This window comes from Simochromis diagramma, unplaced genomic scaffold (genome assembly GCF_900408965.1).
Source record: "Simochromis diagramma unplaced genomic scaffold, fSimDia1.1 OVJJ01000097.1, whole genome shotgun sequence".
NCBI classification, from domain to species: domain Eukaryota; kingdom Metazoa; phylum Chordata; class Actinopteri; order Cichliformes; family Cichlidae; genus Simochromis; species Simochromis diagramma.
This window is the reverse complement of record NW_024387319.1, coordinates 730,690-750,571: the sequence shown is the minus strand read 5'-3', so window position 1 is coordinate 750,571 and position 19,882 is coordinate 730,690. Positions and strand designations below refer to the sequence as shown.

At 42.4% G+C, this 19,882-nt stretch overlaps 1 protein-coding gene and 1 long non-coding RNA gene across 2 annotated transcripts; both read right to left on the bottom strand.

Annotated features, from left to right (window-relative positions):
• Positions 1-1,146: 1,146 nt before the first annotated feature.
• Positions 1,147-10,122, bottom strand: zgc:194621 (uncharacterized protein LOC795037 homolog). Its single transcript, XM_040005235.1, has 5 exons — positions 9,469-10,122; positions 6,381-6,439; positions 6,204-6,287; positions 6,047-6,123; positions 1,147-4,707 (listed from the first exon to the last, which is right to left on the bottom strand). Exons 1-5 carry the CDS (start codon positions 9,837-9,839, stop codon positions 4,663-4,665), a joined length of 636 nt encoding a protein of 211 aa, XP_039861169.1. The 5' UTR covers positions 9,840-10,122; the 3' UTR covers positions 1,147-4,662.
• A 1,673-nt stretch (positions 10,123-11,795) lies between these two features.
• LOC120717318 lies at positions 11,796-14,925 on the bottom strand. Its single transcript, XR_005692177.1, has 2 exons — positions 13,934-14,925; positions 11,796-13,829 (listed from the first exon to the last, which is right to left on the bottom strand). It is a non-coding gene; the product is annotated as an uncharacterized LOC120717318 (long non-coding RNA).
• Positions 14,926-19,882: the final 4,957 nt, after the last annotated feature.

Here is a 19,882-nt window from a genome sequence, read left to right as displayed (position 1 = left end):
TGAAATACGTTTGTTTCTGCCACTGGAAAAAACATGCCAGGCAGAGGTTCGTCAAAATTTCAACTAACTGACTCAAAGTTGAACTTTTAAAATAATAACTTACATTTTTAACTTAACTCTGCCTGGCATTTTTTTCTGTAACTGAAAAAATACTTCATAAATAACACTGTGAAAATAATATTGGAAGGTTTTTTTTCCAGAATATTCCAAAATGAAGTGAAAATACTATTCCAGATGAAATACTAATAATACAGTCTAAATAAAATCCAAATACTGACAGTGAAGTTGAAATGCTTATGATTTACCCCCTGATTATTTGGATAGATGTGTATCAGTGGTTTGGTATGCAATACTAGTTAAATTGTGAAATACTTCTCTGTATATGCAGTTATAACATCTGGAGTTCCACAAGGATCTATGTTGGGGGACTGTTGTTGTTGTTGTTGTTGTTGTTTTTGTTGAACATTCATCCTTCCAGTCAGTTAGCCTGGTGAACTCAAACCCAGGACCCTCTTGCTGCAAGGCAATGCTGCTAACTACTTTTAACCAATTTTAAATTTGACAAACAAATAGTTGCACACTTTGTTCTAACTCTAACATTCCCCAAAGATGTGGGGAAACATGCTTGTTACAGGCTGAACATCTGTTTTGTCAAACATTTACCACCTGCTGATCTCTGAAACTGTGGCTCATGGACATGGTATCATATCAATACCAAAATTTGCAGCATAGCCCAGCACTACCGTGTGTGTAGACGGAGCCTGAGAAACATTCTGTTTTTCTCTCTCTATTTAATATAAAGTACATTAATTTAAATGTATTATGTAAATAACATTTACTTACTTACTAAGAATAAAGTCAAGACATAATTATGAGATTCAGATTTGAAGAACAAACAAAGAATAAAACCTAAACTATTCACCAGGTCGGTGTCTTTCAGGCGCTAATGGAGAAATCTTCAGCTTACTTTATAAAACCCATAACAATACAAACACAGAACAGAGGTCAATCGCAGGTCAGGTCTTTTTCAACAATATCAAAGATTACAAATCGCTTGTGAAAGACCCTTCATTGATTTTATGTAATACTCTTGTTAATGTATTACTTAAATTCATTCATTAAACAGCCAGAACAAATTACACAAAATGACATAACTGAATATGCATTGTTTAAATTTAATGAAATACTCAATAAGCCTGTTTTAAGAACCAAACCTTCTGCTCAGACTTTGCGTCTACAGTCTATTAATGGTACTTATTGTAAATAACTGTGTTTAATGTAAAGAGACGACTGATTTTAGTTTGTGCTGAACTTCAGTAGAACTAAGCCTTATGTTCATTATCAGTTAGAGCCCCTCCTCAGCCTTTTCTTCTTCTTCTTTGGTGCAACCCTATAAATACAGTGTACAGTGTACCCCTTTGGCCTCTCCCCTTTCCTACCCCTGTGGGAGGGGTTTGTGTCCTTTCTTTGTACAACACACATATACAGTATATTTAGCCACCCTGATGTTTCTGATTGTGTTTTTAGTTCTATTATTGTCATCACTGTGTCTGTCTTTGCTAGATGCTGTAAATGTGTAGTACGTGTGTGTCGCATATGTGTTATAGGCACAGTCAGTGCTAGCATGAATAGATAATTCTTGCTAGCTTGGGAGTTGTGGTGGGTGGAGCCAACCCTCTTCCCTGCTGTTTGTAGTTGGTTGTAGGAGCTGGAGCGAGCAGGTTAATGACTTGGAGGTCTTTGTTTCTTTTTACCTTTCATTGTCAGACACAACATAACATACCTTCATACCGTGTACAGTGTAACACACCTATAATAGATCCATGTTTTGTAATATATCTATATTACTGCCAAAGCACTTTCTGGATGGATGCAAACTGCATTTCGTTGCCTTGTACTTGTAACATGTGCAATGACAATAAAGTTGAATTCTAATTCTAGCAACGCAGGAACACACCGGTCACATATACATATGATTTTACAATATGTTTTGGGTTTTTAAAACCTTTTTTGCATGCATGTTTGATTTATATTACTGTTCCCACAGCTTGTATCTTGGCTGTGTTTTTGTATTTTATAGCTTAGTCAATATGGTGCATACCTGCCAAAGAGCTTACAGATGGAGATTAGCTAGGAGCTAAATCTGGTACAAGGCATTTCCCTGTTGTGTGATCAGTGATTTTGTGCAGGCTCTGTAACATGCAAACGAACAAACAAAGAATGAAGTTACCCACCAGGCTGCTGTCAGCCTGGTTAAGCTTAACATTGAGTCTTTTTTCAAATGAAACATTAATCTGTGCTCTACAGCAGAAAACACAGAAAAGACAGGAGAGCTGCGAGTGCTACATGTACGATACTTTATTTGCAGTTTTTAGAAATGCGCTTGTTCAGCATGTGGCTCAAATATAACGAAGATCCAAACCCTAAATGACTTTAACTTAAATGACTTCAAACATGCATGTGTAGGCTTATCATTCAAATCTGATAAAAACCCGTTTGAAACGCTGGTGTTTTTATCCAAAAATCAAGTTTACAAAGATTTTATTGGTTTAAAGTTAATATTGTTTGTCTTGTCTTTATATAATAGTTTTTACTTTAATTACATTTCTTATATTTTCTCATTAAATGACCAGAAATTTGAATTTTTTAACACTGGAAAAACAAACACAAACATTCTAACGCTGAAATGTCTGAGCTTCCCCGGATCCCCTGAATGCTGCACCTGCTCCACAAAGTCGCCTCCCTATAAGGACTACAATCATGGCCTCACAAAACAATTACAGCTGCTTCCCTACAGCTGTCACGCATGCGCAAAGGTGGGTTTTAGTTGCCATATGACACATTTTAATTATGCGTTCGTGATACAGAAGAATAATGCTGACATTTAGCTTCCTGCTCTTTAATGTGTGTATGTGAAGGTTATGCAAAGAACTCAAAGGGCTCCTCTGACTTGCATTTGACTCATACTAATGAAACATTATAAAAATAACCACAGTCCTCCGGTTCACTGTGTCTGTGCTTCTCGCTGTGCTGTGATCGTTCTTCATGATGGTGTTTTCCTACTGGAAGCTGAATGCTCTCCAGTCACCTTTCCTCTGTGTGCAGTGTGGTGGTCAGTCACCGTTTACCCACCCTGAGCTCCGCCACAGCCTCTGAAACAGCCAGAACACGACCTCTGCTGGCATGGGAGGAAACACAAGCTTGGATTCTAGCAAGGAAGCAGCCTCATCAGAGTCAAAGGGAAGGTGAATCCTCCCCGACCATGTCCGCTGATGCTCCTGCTTCACGTTTATCAGTAAATCCTGAGACGCAGGAGGTAAATTAAAGCTTCAGGTGGCACTGATTCTTCACATGAGTGCATACACAGATATATAAAGTTTTACAAAATCTAAAGAAACAATCTCCCTCTCACCTCCAGGTGGTGTTGTGTGTGTCTTCTAAAAGCTTGTATCATCTACCACCTGACAATTTGAGTTTTTTATGTTTCTATAGCAGCCAGATGTTGGAGGTTTCTACTGCAGCTGGGCTGCAGGTAACTGAAACTGTTTGTTTATAAAAGAGTTAAAAAATTCTAAATAGAAATCAACACTGGCCAGATTCAGCAACCAGCGGCTCCACCCCAGACCGCTGCCTGAGCCACCAAGCACCAAACCCCTACGACCTCTCCTGTGGGTACAAATCAGAAATCCGGACATGCCTCAAACACCTCGTGGGTGAGGCAGCCAGGTCCTACCTCTGAAATGTCATTGGAGGCAGTTTCAGAGTCGTGGAATAACACCGGGAAAACTTTACGATCTTCATCTTGAAGATGAGTTTTTCTAAATGTCAAAGAGCAGGAGCGCTGCTTTGCACACTGAGCTGTGATGCAGAGAGAGAAGCTGCTTGAACATTTATTGTAAATATTAAGTGAACATATTGTTATTGCGTCACCTGTCCTCTGTGCTGCGGTGCGGCCACAGCCCGTTTATGTCAGTTCTGCTCTGTTGTGTTTGAATTACGTAAGAGTGAAGAGTGGCGTGATGCGTTCACAGGCCACACCTCACAGTCGGTCAGAGGTGTCACCTGAGTCTGCTTGTTGCAGCAAACCTTTTTATTTCCGGTGTTTGCAGCTTGAACACGTGGCTGCAGATTTAATGAAAACTTCAAATAAAATAAAAACAAAGGTAAAGAAAACGCATCAAAATCCTACAAAGAAAAATGAATCTAACCAAACACATCCAACAGGTGAAAGCCTGGAGTACCTGTGAGCAGTGAGCCAGCTTCTGTCTGTGTGTTAGCACACAACTCTTTATATTTATCACATTCGGGCCAGCGATGGTTGCAGTTTGAGCTGCACATACAAGATTCCCTGAGCTCCATGTTACTGACGTGATGGCTGAAAGCTCGGAGGAAGATGTTTGAATCATCGACCTGTTAATAAAGTTATTTCCTATTTCAACTTGGATAAAAAGTAAATTTTCATTTGACCACAAAGCTACTCACAGAACTTTGAAACAACCATATTCAAACCACTATATGACAACGACGATGACATACGTGAGCTCTGACATCTGTTTGTTCATCTGTAAATATTTCACTAAAAAGACTTATTTAAAGTTTGCTCCTTAAATATGTGATTTATATGTTTGAGCTGCAGCGAGGAGTCGAGGCAGGAGGAGACGCTCAGCTCGTCAGGACGGACGTTTCCTCCAACACCGGCTTCTTCATCTGAAACGACATCGAGAGAAAAGTAACAGAGAAAAGTATTTTCTCTGTGAAATCTTCAGTCCGCTGCTGTTTGCTGTGATCGTACTGATATAACAACAGATAATGACCTGCTGGATGCTCAGAGTTTAAACGAGCTCAGGCAGAGCTTTCACTTTCACTGGTGGAAGCAGCAAAGAGCTGCGTTCACCGACGACAGTTTTCAGAAGTGTTTCTGATCTCTGAGCGAGCTGCACCACAGAATCAGCTGCACCACCAAGTATTTTAATGATATTATGAACCGCAGATGATAATTAACTACACTCACTGCTTCATTAGGTGGCAGCTCAGTGTTTATTTCCACTCAACTGCTTGTTGTCAATCACATGAGAACTTCAGTGGATTTAAATTCAAACTGAGCATCAGAACGAGGAAGAAAGATGATTCAGTATTTCAGAAACTGCTCATCTTCCCATACAACCATCGCTGAGGTTTACTGAGAATGATGGTCCAACAAACCATCTGGGCTCTCTGGGTGAAAATGCCATGATAGTAACTCAAATAATCACTCTGCAGGTCTGCAGAGGAGCATCTTTGGATGCTCAACACGTCGAACGTTGAAGCAGCTTACCAGAGCATTGTTGCTAACCTTGTCCATCCCCGTATGACTCAGTCTACTCGTCTACTCGGATGATGCACCGCGTCACAAAGCTCAGCTCACCTCTAAAAACTGGTTTCTTGCCTGTAATCTGGACTAGACTGCAGACTGAGCAGGAGATTCACATCATGGACGTCCAGATAACAAATCTGTGTGATGCTTTCATGTCAATAAGGACAGATGAATGTTTCCTTCTCATTGTTAAATCTGTGCTACAAAGAACTGAAGCAGCTCTGAAGGCAAACAGACGTGTAAGCTGATAAAATGAGCGAGTGTATCAGTCAGGGAGCGTTTGTTCACACTTTTAAACACGTTACTGGTGTCGAAGTCAAAAGAACAACAGATTAAAAAACAAAATCATTTTAAAGATCTTTGAGATCACATCTTACAGACGTCTCAGTGTCAGCAGAGCAGTTTGGTCTCTGATCGCAGGCTTAGTCCCAGTACTTGGTTTCTGTAAGTAAACTGGGAAGCTGAGTTTAATGTGCTTTACTTCTATTGTTTCCAGTTAAACATGAGCTTTGACTACTTTGCAGATCCACTTCAAAGCTTTTATTAGAATGAAGCGGATCGCCAAGTAGTTTAACTTGAATGTTGTAGTTTGTTTTTCTTCTCTGCATTTCAGGAAGTTTCGTTTTGCCTTTGAATCCCACGTGGGATGGGCCAGGTGTTCAACATGACAAATAAGAAAATGAGCCGTCAGACCGGTTTCTGCTTCTTCTTCGCCAGCATCATTTCCTGCTGCTGCTTCGAGCGTACTTCCTCCAGACTCATGCAGCCGCCTGTTAGCGCACAAACAAACAGTCAGCGAAAAAAACAACTTTACATATAACAATTAGATCCGCAGGTCCCGCCTCCTCACCAACACTGCTGGGGTTAATGGAAACATACGCCATTGCTCGGCTCAGACGCAGCTCCTCTAAGGCGGCGAGCTCCGCCTCCGCCTCTGCTCAGCCAATCAGACATCACAAAACAATTATCAACAGCGAAAATGATGATTTAAACAGCTCCAAGACGACGCTGATGAAATGTGACTCACTTTTCTGGATCTCTCTTCTCTTCTTGGGATTTGGGGGGATGACGGTGAAAGCTTTGTTACTGGAACAGGAAACACAAACTCTTTATTTCACTTTCCACGACTTTTTAAACACAAACACAGAATATGAGAAGAAAAAGTGAATCTCTAATCTGCTGATGGAGTAATACCATTTTATAAACCACTGGCTGCAGACACGCTTCAGAAATCTCTTATCAAACATAAACTCTGATAAAACCACAGAAACAAATCTGCTTCTCCTCTGATGGATGGGAGGGTTCACGCCACAGTTCTGGCTGCGCTGGATTGTGGTCAGGTTGTTTATGTAGTCGCAGCCACAACCAGGCCGAGCATCAAGGCTCGAGTTCTCTCAGCCACCGAAACATTTCAACAGGATGCCACACCCGACATTCACCTTTTTTCATTTAAGCAGAAAAATCTAAAGTGTGGAGGAGCCACCACCAGGACCTTCATCCTGAAAGGAAAGCAAACTAAAGCCCCACTGAGGGGGGGCAGGAATCAGAAGATGCTACAGCCCAGCCTCCTTTAAGCAGGGGCAGGACCATCATCCACCAGGTGCACCAGAGAGCGACGGAGGAGAGGGTGGAGGGGACAGGAAATCACAGGGGAAGGGTGTGCAATGATCTGCTTCTTCATCCACCTACTATTCTTACCTCCCTCCTCACTGAAGGAGGCCGGATGGTCTTCGTTAGTGAAGAGAAATAAGAAATAATGATTTTTATTTGTGAATCATTCTCTGGTCTTTGATTACATTTAAACTCATATTTCATCATTTCACTGGAATATTTTAAGGTGCATTTGTGTATTTGTGCACACATTTTTATCATGTGCAGGACATGGACCCAAACTCAGGAGTGAAGGTAAAACGTAGCTTTGATCTGACAGACTCTAGGACCTGAGGGCGAGGAAACACACAACCGCAAGGGACGACTCAACGAAGGACAAGAGGACACTGAGACGGTTTCTACAAACACAGGATAACGAGGGGATGAGTAACAGAGCGACACTGTGGGAGGTTAAACTAACCTATAGAGACAAAGGACATTACCCGCCAAATTAAAACAGGAAGAGCAACAACAACAGGAAAAAACACGAGTAATTCAACACAAAGAGACAAACAGCCAGACACGGAAACACAACGGAGGCGCGAACAAAACACAAGCCAAAGTGAAACCAAGAGCAGAACTAGAGCTGAAACTAAAACCAAACAAGGAAATAAAAAACCCAAACACCAGACTGAAGTGATCCCAATGAGACGACCTGTTTAAATACAGGATTAAATAATCAAAAAGAATCCATAAAACATCAGCTGCAGCTCTAATCTGAGCCCCTCTGGAATGGAATGAATTTCTCCAAGCATGACCTGTCTGTGTCCTGCTCGCTCTGTACGCTGTCTTGATGGATTCTTTTAATTCCTAAATTGCCTCTAAATGAAAGAGAAATGAGGAGCAAGAGGAGGCTGCAGGAGGTGCTACAATCAAAGATGCACAGATGTGGTACGCAGCTGGAAAGCAGCGGGAGGAAGACCCTACAAACGAGGTGTTACCTTGGATTTAGAAGCTGTTATATTTAAGCTGATGGGAGAAAAAGATGAAAACAAATGTGTGAATTTTTTTTAATCCAGAGAGAAAAGCAACAAACTCCTGTGGAGATGTTGGGAACGTTTCCTGCCAGGTGTAAAAATAGCATATTTGAACAACTCGAGTCTTCTTTGTGCTTCAAATCTAAACCCCAAATCTGACAGCCGGCCACACTGTGCGCTGCTGTGACTCGGACATGCAGCAGTTCACCTGCAGCACTGTCGTGCAGTTGGTGGTAAAACATGCAGGGATTAACCTGCTGCACCAGATGGCTGCATGAAACTTTACCGCAGGACTACACGTGAACGCCTTCCCCTCCAAACGCTGACCTGCACGCAGCCTCGGAGAGAGAAACTCAAACATTCAGCGTACGCAAGCAGCTATTTTAAATCTGAGGGGAGATTCATTGTCCTGATTCAATACATAAAAACTTCCAGATTCATGCTAAATTATTTCTACTATCTCAGAATTTAAAAAAAAGAAAAAGTAGAACTGTTAAACAAAAGTTATGCAAACATCCAAATGTTTTTCCAAAGACAGCAGACATCTCTATAAGACGACTATAAGACTTCCTGCCCTCAGAGTCTCAGTGTGAAGCAGTTAAATACGACATGTTTGGCACAGCTGCGCTACAGACGGAGCGATCCTCACATATTTTTATTAAATTTACAGCATCGCTCAGTGTGACAAGATAATCTCCACAGAAGCTCTCACAGTCCCCGCTGACTGCACGTCCAGCTTTACAGCAGAGAGAGGCCTCGATGGATGACTTCCTCCTTCATTTACACTGTGCAGGTGATCTTTGTCACTAATGCAATTCACTGAACTGGACCTGTGGACTGTGTTGGTGCTGCTGTTGTCTCTTAAAGCATAAATAAACACAATTACCTCACAAATAATCTGCTTTTGTGTTTGGTTCAGACCATCGTCTGACTTTTAATGAATGATAAGTGTTTTGCTTGGATATATTTGGCTGATATCAGTGTTTACGCGTTTCTATTACAAATATGCTCGTTTCTCAAAAGTCCAGGAGCTTCAAATATAATAAAAGGAAAAAATCAGGCTTCCCAACTTCCTGTCGCTTCCTGCATGGTAAATAATTTTCTTAATGTTTTTAACAGGAGACGCTAAAATATCAAATACTATTGTTCCATTTTTTGATTTCTTTGATTTTCTAACTCAAAAAATCAAAAACATGACTGAACAGTATTTTGAGCATAAAAACATTTTTGCTGTGCTGTTTTTACTACAGTCAGCAGGATGTTTTTAATTGTGTTTCGTTTGTCTTTATTGTAGTCTATTTAATTTTACTGAGCTACTTCTATCTGTTTGTTGTGTTTAACTTTATTTTTAGATGCTGTGATGGGTATTACAGTATAATAAAGGTGTTTCTCATATCCATTCTCGCTTCACTGCTGTTTGTGAGTGGTGTTACAGATGGATTCACGTGGTCCACTGGGTGTCCACGAGGCCCCTCTGACGTATCTCACCTGTGGCTTGTTGCGTACTTGGCCTCCGCTCGCACTGTCCGCTCCTCTCTTTGATATTTGGGCTCCACGGCGGCATGATTGGCCCTCCTGCAGTCCCGGTTCGCTTTGGAGCAGTTCTGTGGAGGTTTGGGGGCAGTGGAGGTGGACCTGGTTCTCCTCTCGCTCCCTGGTTTGGAGGGTGACCCCTGCGGCCCGCCGGTCGGTCTTTGGCACCGCTCAGGCTGCGGGTTTCTCGGACAGCTGGAGGCGCGGCTTTTGCGCACAGCGGGAGCTCGGAGCTCACTCTGCGCCTCTTTGGCCGCTTTGGGTCTCTCCTGGGTTTTCCTCGTTGTATCGACTGGTTTAGGCTTGATGACTTTAGTTCCTGGCATTTTTACCTCATTGGGATGTTTCTGTATCCGGTCTCGAAGGTTGGAAGGGACCCTTCATCATCATCATCATTTTCTTCTTCCTCGTGTGTTTAAACAACATGAACATTAAAATCTTCACTTTTCCTTCACTGGTGAGCCGGTTGCTATGGCGCGCATGCCTTAGCAACCCCCGAGTCAAGGCTGACAGGCTGCAGGAAAAATTCTAGTTCATTATTTCAAAATAAAAGCGCCGCAAGAACGCTCCTAACGGGAGAAAATGTCTCGGAGAGAAAAGAAGTCTAAATAATAAAATCTCTTTTACATATCGTTAGCTTCATAGCATAAGTGCCTAAGTCATGTAGATATACAAATGACTTAGGCACTTATGCTATGAAGCTAACGATATACAAGATATATTTTATTTATTTCACGGCATAAATAACAGAAAGTGACTGAAAATAAACTAGTAACAATGAAGATTGCACAGGGCTGTTGCTAATTACAGAAAGTAAAATTTGGTGCTTTCAAATCAGACTATTATCTACTCAGGACTTTGAGCTATTCTTGATCAGATTTATCAGATATATTCTACAAAGTCTGCAGCTTTAAAGATTAAATAAAAGGTTCCAAGTAGAAGACGCCGAATAAGCAACCAAGTCACATAAAGTTAACAGACATACAGGCACTTTACAAAGTTGAGCTTTGTAAAAAAAAATGTATTTAAGAAAACATTCTTGGTTTGTAGTTTAAAGAAACAGGTGAGTCTGCATTTGTAACATGTCAGAGGGATACTGGTGTATTTTATTATAGGTTGCTTAAACAGGGTTTTGCAAACTGCTGCATCTGTTTTATTTTTGCCTTTTTTTTCTCCTCCAGCATAAAAAATGTCATCAAGAAGCAAATGTCAAACATAAAGTTAGTTTCTCGTTTTATTTTGAAATCTGGGTGGATTTCCGGTTTTACTCCCTCTCTGCTTTCGCTCGAGGCAGGTGCGGATTAAAGTCAGTGACGCAGCAGAGTATTTGTTGTCAGGTCAATCATCCGATTACTGACACGCGACGCTCACAGGTCACATGACCACACATACTGGGAGCTTACAGGACACGCAGAGTCACTGGGAAGTTTTTCTCCCGGCTGAATAAACATGTGATCAGGATTGCCGTGGGTCCCTCCGTCCACGCACCGATGCGTTACATGAAGAACGTGGTTTGTGTTGAATAAACAAAGTGGTGCGAGACGCGTTTACAGGAAGTCATAATCCAACTAACAAAAGTTTTCATGAAGTGGTCACGATGCAGAAACATCAGAATTATTCCCGCTTAATGTGGGAACAGGTTAGAAAGAGAGTGAGAGCGATTTTATCTTTGTGAGCAGTTTCTGTCCTCCTGTGTGCTTTATGCAAAGTGTCTGTCAGTGACTCTAACGTCTGTGGCTAAAGAAGTGCACGCCGTGGGTGAGTCACTGAAACTCTTGGGCGCCTTAGCTGAGCGTCGTTTACACACCACAGCCCACCTGAGCTGCTGCTGGCTGTGTCCATGTGTTTATAACCACAGTGTAGCATCTCCTCATGGCTGCTGCTAACGAAAGCAGGTCCAACCCTGGTGGCAGAGAGGTGCACATAATGATCTTGTGAGCGTATATTAGCAGATAAGAAGCAACTAAAGCTTTCAAACAAATGGCATGAAGGAGAAAGTAGCTGCATCCAGAGTACAAGGACTTTAAACTGTACTTCAGTGGATGTGCTGAGTTCATTCACGATCTCACCACCGGCCGCTGCAGGGTTAACTGTAGTGGTGTAGGGTTGTGTGAATGGCGGTGCAGTTATTCCTCAGCTGTGGAGCTGTTTGTTTTGCACTCTGCACAGATTCCAGCTGCTGTCATAAATCTGATGTGGGATGGATTCCTGCGTCATTAAAATGTGGGTTTGTTTGAATAAGTGTGCAGAAAATAAGGCAAACAGGAAAACGTCGTCTTTTCTGAGTGAATCGCACAGTTCGTCATGCTCCACAGAGCTTCCTGCTAATTCTGAGGAAGTTGGAGTCTGTGAACATGACTCGTTTATTGTACAAGAAGAAGAAGTTAGCCGATGGTCAAACGGCTGAAAGGTATTTGGTTAAACTTGCAAACACATATTCAAATGAAGCCAAACTGAAGTTCTGAATCTGATGCTTTTGTGAATTTGACAAAAGGTCAAAGGTCAAAGGTGAATCCTGTGAACAGGAAGTCTTAATCTTGACTTTGAACTTGACGCATTAAAACCATCAGATGGCAGGCTGTGTAAATTATTACTGTTCTTCCTTTTTATAGCTAATTAAGAATGTCGTGGAGTAGTAGAAAAGAAGAACTTGTATTATGCACATTTTGATAATATTTGTTGCAGACACAAAGCTCACATTCTTTGGTAAAGAGCCGTTCAAATGAACTGTGTGCAGAGAGTCGGTGTTTACAGCTTCTGGAAGTCCTAAATGCCATAATGACCAAATGAGTGGCCTGAAAGAAGCTAACAACAGTTCTAAAAGGTTTATTTAACAGGATTTTAGAAGTTAACGACACTGGAAACAGCAGCAGGAGATTGTGCAGGTAACTCTCTGATTACAGGAAGGTTTCAGATTCAAACTTAGATTCAAGAAGAAGTGGAGCTGCTATTATCTTTATCTAGAGGCTGTGGAGGATGTCCTGACGGGACGGAGGAATCCAGAGGAGACTGGGAGAAGGAGCTGTGGAAAGCGGGCAGGCAGGTACACTGCAGGTGAGGATTCCTAGGATAGCTGGTAGCTACTGTGATAACAGTTTATGATAACAAATTGAAGTAACAGGTTTGGACTGAGGAATGTCCGCAACAGAGGAAGGTCATTAGAAAAATTACTGGAGGCAGATAAGAGCTAAAGGTTAAGCAGAGCATGACACAAAAACTTGTTCTAAGCATGAGGGCGATTAGCACTGTTGTAGTGACAACAATCTGACAGCGATGGAAGACCCACCCCAACCTTTAAACAGTGCTCACTGCTGAGAAAATGAAGGCATGTGTGATTAGCAAAGCCTGGGAAACAGAGACTCCTCCAGCTGCCGGCCCACACCTGCACCTGACAGGAGAGAGAACCTCCAGACAGTAATCAGTGCTCCAAGTTCTTCACAGTTTGTGGACTTCTGCTTGTCTACATGCTTCCAAGAACTGATCATTCACGACGGTTTGGTTTCCTGACCATGGATCCAACATGCTGATCTAATGATCTCTGAGCCACTTTTCACTTATGCTCCATGTTTGAGGCAGGCTAGACCTGTAAACGTGCCTCACAAATCTCAGGATTTTCCACAGACAAAGGATTTTTCCAGATTTGCAGAACAGAAGTTGGCTTGATCAGAGAAAGTAGCTGTGCACCAACCCTCTGCTACCGCTTGAACTTCCTGCAGATTCCTTGAACTTTGAGGCTTCTCTGCTGTCCCTTGATGCCTCACTGTGCCTGCAGACGCACTCATGCCTGCTCACTTCTGGAACGATGACTCAGCCTCACTCTGGAGGAGGCGGCGCTCCGTCGTGCTGAAGCCTTCGCAGCAGCTGGACGGCTCTCGTGAAGCTTGTGATGATTCAGTGAGATTCAGTTTCTCTCAAGTGGAAAATTCACAGAAGGAATTTCTTTGCATGCGAGGCCATTTTAGGGCTGCATGAGTTCCTTTTGAAGTAACGTTGCTAAAACTGGAAGTTGCTGTGACATCAGCTAACTCGCACACTCTTTAATGTCTTTAATGTAACTTTCATACTGACAAAGCTCCTGCTTGTCACACCCAGAGGACAGAAATATATAAACATAACAACTGAGGCAGCAAAGTTTGCAAAACAGTGTTGGCTTGACTGTAGTCACAGTTTGTGGGATAGCTTACGACTGTGAGACACGCCTGTTCCTTATGCGACTTTTGGACATATCACATGGATCAAACAAGTTCAGGTTCTGAAATCCTTGCATGATCACAGAGGGTCACAGGGTCAGTTTTTACACTTCAGGCTGAAACGTCCTGAACACCACAGAAGGGAAAACAGTTAAAAATCACCAAATTTCAGCCCAAATCTTTGAACTCTGAAAATCTTAATAACATGAAGGCAAATATTAGGACTGTACCGTCAGTATTTTTGCATGGCTTCATAAAAATACTGAAGGTAACGTAAAAAGGAAAATATCGGCGGATCCTGAGGTGGTCGGATGGGAACCTTTCTCAAGTTTGGGTGATTTGATGTAGAATGAGCCAATATCGAACAGTTGCCAACATTCTGGATTAAATCAGCGACATCGCTCGGACTGCATGAGCAGATGTACCAGAGTTTATGCGTCTTTACCTGTTCTGCAGTTTTTCTAATGCGAAATGTTGGATTCACAGCATTTTCAGCACCTCGTGCCCCTCAATGACGTCTCTGATCGCGTCTTTGCTCCCAGTGTTGCTCTCACAGTAACACATCGAGCTGTTGCGCTGGTATAAACTGTGTTACAGTGTGCAGCGTGCATGCACGGCTGTATATCGGCGTCTTTGCGGTCCTCCTGAGCTCTGAGTGGTGCTGTCTCGCATCTGTCGCCCTGCAACGACTGCACTTCCATTGCATTTCTCCAGCAGCGGACTAACCAGGCCCCTCGCAGCCGCTACACGGTGCCCCCGAGCCGGGCTGATTCCCACCGCAGACCCGGGAGGTGAGACGGTGGTGGCACAGCGGAGGACGACGGACTCCATAACCGCTGCGAAGGCCGGATCTACGGCGGAGGAAAGCCCAGGATGTGATGAAATCCTAAACAAAGTGCGACACACACACAGACACACACAAGCCCCTGCACATCATAAACGGGCCCGTCTTGCACTGCAACTTTGCGTTTTGGGCTCTCGGTGGGCGCAGAGGGCGGATAATCATAGAGGTGAGGTCGGGGAAATTATTGTCTGGGGAAGGGTGACGCGCACTTCTCAGCAGCCCCTGCGCTGTCAGACGAGGAAGTGAAGCTTCACACACGCCCATTTGAGCCTGTCGACCCTGCTGAAAAAGCCCAGAGCCGCTCATCAGATAACACAGCAACGGACTTTCCAAACATGCGCCCACTTTCGGATGGACGGCAGCGGGAATAACCTGCAGGACGTCGAGCATTTCAGCAGGTAGGCGAGCGAAGCGCTTTACGCGCAACGTGGACATGACAATTCTTCAAAATGTTATTATCGTGAGATTTCTCCCCTGTGAAGGCCTGTCTCCATCTTTCTTTTTTCTTTTTTATAGTCACATGTATGATCTCTGGCCTAACTGTCACTGTGCACTGTGGCTCATTGCTATCACCACCATCGTCTGAGGCGGACACGTTCAGTTAACAGGCTGCGGGCCAGATGTCAGCATCTGCCCGCTGTGCGTGGACGAGCACCTGCCTGCGTGGTGGTTTTGCGTGAATTTAGCTTACTTCTGGCCGCACGCTCAGCTCCCATTTTAACCAGAAAAGCGACTTCCCAGAAGATCTTGGCCCTTATTGCGCCCTGATCTCCACATTTCTGAACTTCAAACAATGAGCAGAGGCTCCTCGTGTATACTGTATACAGTGCGCACAGATAAACTACACGCGTTGGTTCTAAATGGAGACTAATCGCTTTCAGGGTAATATCAGAGTTATTCGTGTCATTTTTAAGCAGAAATTTGTCGGTTCGAGTTGATAAAAGAAGTTGTTTTTATGTTTTCATTCTGCTGTTAAACTGAGCTCTGGATGATTCATATAATAAAACATGGAGTTTACAGACTTTAAACCAAGTTCTGGGAGTTCTTGATGGATTTTTGAGGCTGAAGCAGACTGAAGATAGACAAAGTGATAGACTGAAGAAATTATCTACATATCTTATGATATCTTTCCCTTGTCCAAACGATAGAGTGCACAAGAGTGCAGATTGTGATCTACGAGGAAATATATTTTGCAGGGAGACCTCCTGGACTTATCCTGGGGCTCCTGTGGTTCAGCGGGCCACATTTTGGACAGCACAGGGTTTTTAATCTTGTTGGCTGGTCAGTTTAGCTTAATCACATCAGTCGTTTAAATCCTTCTTCAAACACACGTGACTGAAATTTGTTGGTTTCAGCTGAAGGTGGTGGTTTAGTTGATTGTCTGGATATTAATCTTTGAGTTCTGTACTGTTGGTCAGACAACAAAAAACAGATTTTCAATTCATATATTCCATAATAATAATACTGTGTTTATATTGAGTACAGATGCTAGAAAATAAACATCTTACAGGGGAACCTCCTGGACCCACACTGGGGCTCATGTGGTTCTTCGTGCCACTTTTTTGGATAACGACTTAATAACAAGGCGAACCATGTAAAGTGTCCATCGTAACTCATTGATGACTCGATGAAATGAAAACCTCAAGAGGAAATTATTTATAAATCTGACAGAAACTCTTACGTAGTTTAGTAGATGTGCTGTGGGATTCCTACACACTTACACACTTTGAACAGCAAAACAAAATAAAGAAATAAAAACGTAGACAAACCTGTTAGTTATCGAGTTGTGTATTTGCAAAGGTGGCACAAAGTTGTTGGTGAAAGCAATGTTTTATTCCTCTGTTAGGTCGGGCGTGTTAGTTACACAAATCAGACTTTTTTGTGTGAAAAGTGATGGTAAATAAATCAATAACGGTTAGATTTTCATTCAACATGATCAGTTTCCACAGGATTTATTGCACTAGAAGAAAAAAGGGGCCTCATGGAACCACACTGGGGCCCCTGTGGTTGCCACATCTGGACAGCAAAACGAAAGCACAGAGCCATGTGACACTTTTGCATTGTTATTGGCAGTAAATGTTATTGTTCCTGCATGTTGTTCTTATAAGTTCATTTTATAACTGTTTGCAGTAGCTGACTTAATGTCCCAGAGTCTTTGACTTGCTTTGAATTAGAGATGTTTCCATGTACGCCGGGAATCTTTTCAGTAAGTTTGTGGGCCTCACAGCCATCAGTCAGTCAGGAAGTAGTAAGGGTGGAACTTGGTCATGTTATAGCTAGCTGTGATCAATATAAATACAATAGTGTGCATCTTTAAGTGAATATTGGTATGAAAGTGAAGGGAGGATGCTTTTAAAATGCCTGAATTTTAATCATCAGCTAAATGCAGGAAGAGAAAAAAACTGCTGCTGGACTCTGTGTCTGCCAGAGAACTCAGCTGCTGCGCTTAAAGGAGTATTCAGACCCTTATAGGGGACCCGACCTCCTCATTGTTTCCTCTCACATGTCTGCTGTTCCAGAGGTGGATGTGCAGATTGAATACGGCCAAGTCAATGTATGTTCAAGCATTCCCTGTGAGCCAAAAGCTCGGGCTTCGAGCTACTCTAAGCACTCTGTTTTTACCATTTTTATGGCTACAATAGATATTTATGATGTAATAGAGACAGGATATTTCTAATAAAGACATCTCAGACAGAGCAGTCCCTCCTGCCCCGTGCTGACAACGGACAGCCAATCAGAAGAAAGCCTTAACCCTTTAAGGAGGAGCTAAAATGTTTTGTTTTTTCTAAAACTACTTATTTCAGACAGGCGGTGGCTGAGGGACCACACCAAGGCCACAGTGAGACAAAGAAGGATTATTCTGAGTTTGAAAGACACTCATTATGGACGTTAATGTCGTGGTCATTTTGAGCAGCAGGAATGATGCCAGAAGCTTGCTGATGCTTACCCAAAGCACCTGGTTAAAGTAAAACTAGCTAATAGACATTTAATTATATATTTAAGCCCCTTAGATGAGAGAAAATCTGAAATAAATTCAAACTTATTCCCCCAATTCTTAGAGACGTATGCTTGTCCACCAAAAACAGCTCAAAGAATCATCAAACACCTAAAATGACCATGAAATTCATTGCTGTGAACATCTGACCACAGCTGTGTGCTGCAAGTATAAAAATAAAGAGGTGCATTAGTCGTCTTTTAGTTGTGAAATTATTTCTTTTCTAATTTTGTTTTTCTGGTAGAATCTTATCTTTACATTAATCAAGTTTCAGTTCTTGTCATCTAATGAGGTGTTTGCGTTCTGCTCAGCTGCCAGCTCACAGTTCACTTCCATGTTCACCCGTATGTCTTGTAGCCCTCTGTGTCTCTGCTTCTCTGGCTTACAGAGAAAAAACAATTCAGTGTTACAAGATTAAAAACTGTAAAACAACAACCCAAAACGTGGCTGCTGGAGGCTGGGGGACAGTCGTTAATGTGTGAAATAATACAAAACAAGTAAAACTGTGCTAAAGCTGGGTTTAAGATTAAATTGTGCACTATTAACAGTTACTGCGCTGAACACTAGAAATAACATCACGGGTACAATAAGGGCTCCCAGCCAGAGAGCTGCAAAATAGCACAATATGAATATAAAACTATCATTCTTGTTACACTAATAGAAAGCTATTTTTTTGCTGGGGGACCTCCTGGAACCACACCGGGACCTCTGTGGTTTTTCAGGCCACACTTCGGACAGTAAAGGAAGTAAGAAAAACCTGCAGAGTGTTTGCACTCTTGCTGCATGAAAAGTTACCTACGAGAAACCGAGGGGGCATTCAACAACAACAATGTCAATTTAGCAGTGTTACTGCACACTCGAGTGTTTTATTTAAGGGGAGAAAGTCCCACCAGCAAACAAAAACAAAGAAATAAAAAGACTAATTTAAAAAATTGAACTGAGTAAAACAAAGCTAACAAAGTCACAGCTAAACTGTGATCATAACATGTGCTCTGCTCTGTAACATATATGCGGCCCACTTTATAGCACATTTATAGGAAATGTGAAAGATTGGCTTTAAAAGTCGGTGACAGACATCAAGGTCGGAAAACGTGGCTCTGGGATTTTGAGACCTGCTGTGGGTAAAAGTACATATTTATGTAAGATATGACATGTTTGTTACCTGACTATAACCGCTATCACAGGTGTGGCTTTCTTTAGCACTTATCTACTCTAGCTGAGCACCCAAAGCACCTTTTTTGTTACTACAAATTACTGTAATGTGACTATAAATGAAGCCAGGTGGATCCTCCTGCGGGAACCTTTGAGATTCAGTCGTTTTCTGGGGAAGTTTACAGCAGCAACAAAACTCAAAAATCCGGCACAATAACAATGCAACATTCTGCTGAAAAATGAACAACTTCTGTCATTTAAAATAATCCCCGCTGAATCAATGCTTCGGTTTTTGTCTCAAGTCTCTCAGCTGCAGTAAATCTTTCTACAATAGCTCTGTTAGCCAGGCTTCACTGCAAGACGTGAGGAAAGAGGAAAATTGCAGGAAGTCAAAACTAATAATGTTCAAAAACTAAACTGACAAATATATTTCCACCCTACTTCCCATTCTCCTTGCCACACCAACATGCCAGTTCCTGTAAAAACTGTGAAAAGTTGCGGAAGTAGACAAATGATGGGAAACTCGTCTAAATATGCAGCTGCTCCTCACTCGAAGCTGAAATGCGTCACATATTCACATCGATGATGAATTCATTCATTTTGATCTCTGTACACTCTGGAAGGTAACAGCTCTCAGCAGGAACCATAGATATATACACCTATAAGCCACATCATTAGGTACACTTTGCTCAGACCAGCTGAACTGACTCTTTGTGACCCAGATTCAACAAGTTGCTGGAAACATCCCTCAAAGATTTTGGTCCACATTTCCTGTGCTTGCCTGACAGGTGTGGTCTTCTGCTGCTGAAGGTTCGGCATGCTGTGCGTTCACACCTGCTCTTCTGCATAACTTAGTTGTGATGATTTGAGTTACTCTCTTCATTCTCCTCTGACACAAACAAGCCGTTTTCACTCAACAGTCTGTTCACTGGATTTTTCTCTCTTCCTCTGTAAACCTTACAGATGGCCTTGTGCGTAAATCCCAGCAGATGAGCAGCTTCTGAAACACTCAGGCCAAAGTCACTAAAATCACCAGAGTAAATGTTGTGATATCAGATGTCCTCCTCCTCCTTTTCCCTCACGGCTCCTTTGTGGTTATACACCTCCCTCTGCTCCTTTCATGTTGTCATTGAAACGAGATAATTGTGCTCTAAATAACTGTGGAGGGGCACGTGTCCCACCTGTGCC

Excerpts from the sequence above, each read along its gene's own strand:
- zgc:194621 (XM_040005235.1), bottom strand. The coding sequence starts at position 9,839 with ATGCCAGGAACTAAAGTCATCAAGCCTAAACCAGTCGATACAACGAGG. Across the intron at positions 6,288-6,380 it reads GAGAAGAGAGATCCAGAAAA|AGGCGGAGGCGGAGCTCGCC; the intron begins GTGAGTCACATT and ends TTGGCTGAGCAG. Across the intron at positions 4,708-6,046 it reads CGAAGAAGAAGCAGAAACCG|ATGAAGAAGCCGGTGTTGGA; the intron begins GTCTGACGGCTC and ends ATGTCGTTTCAG.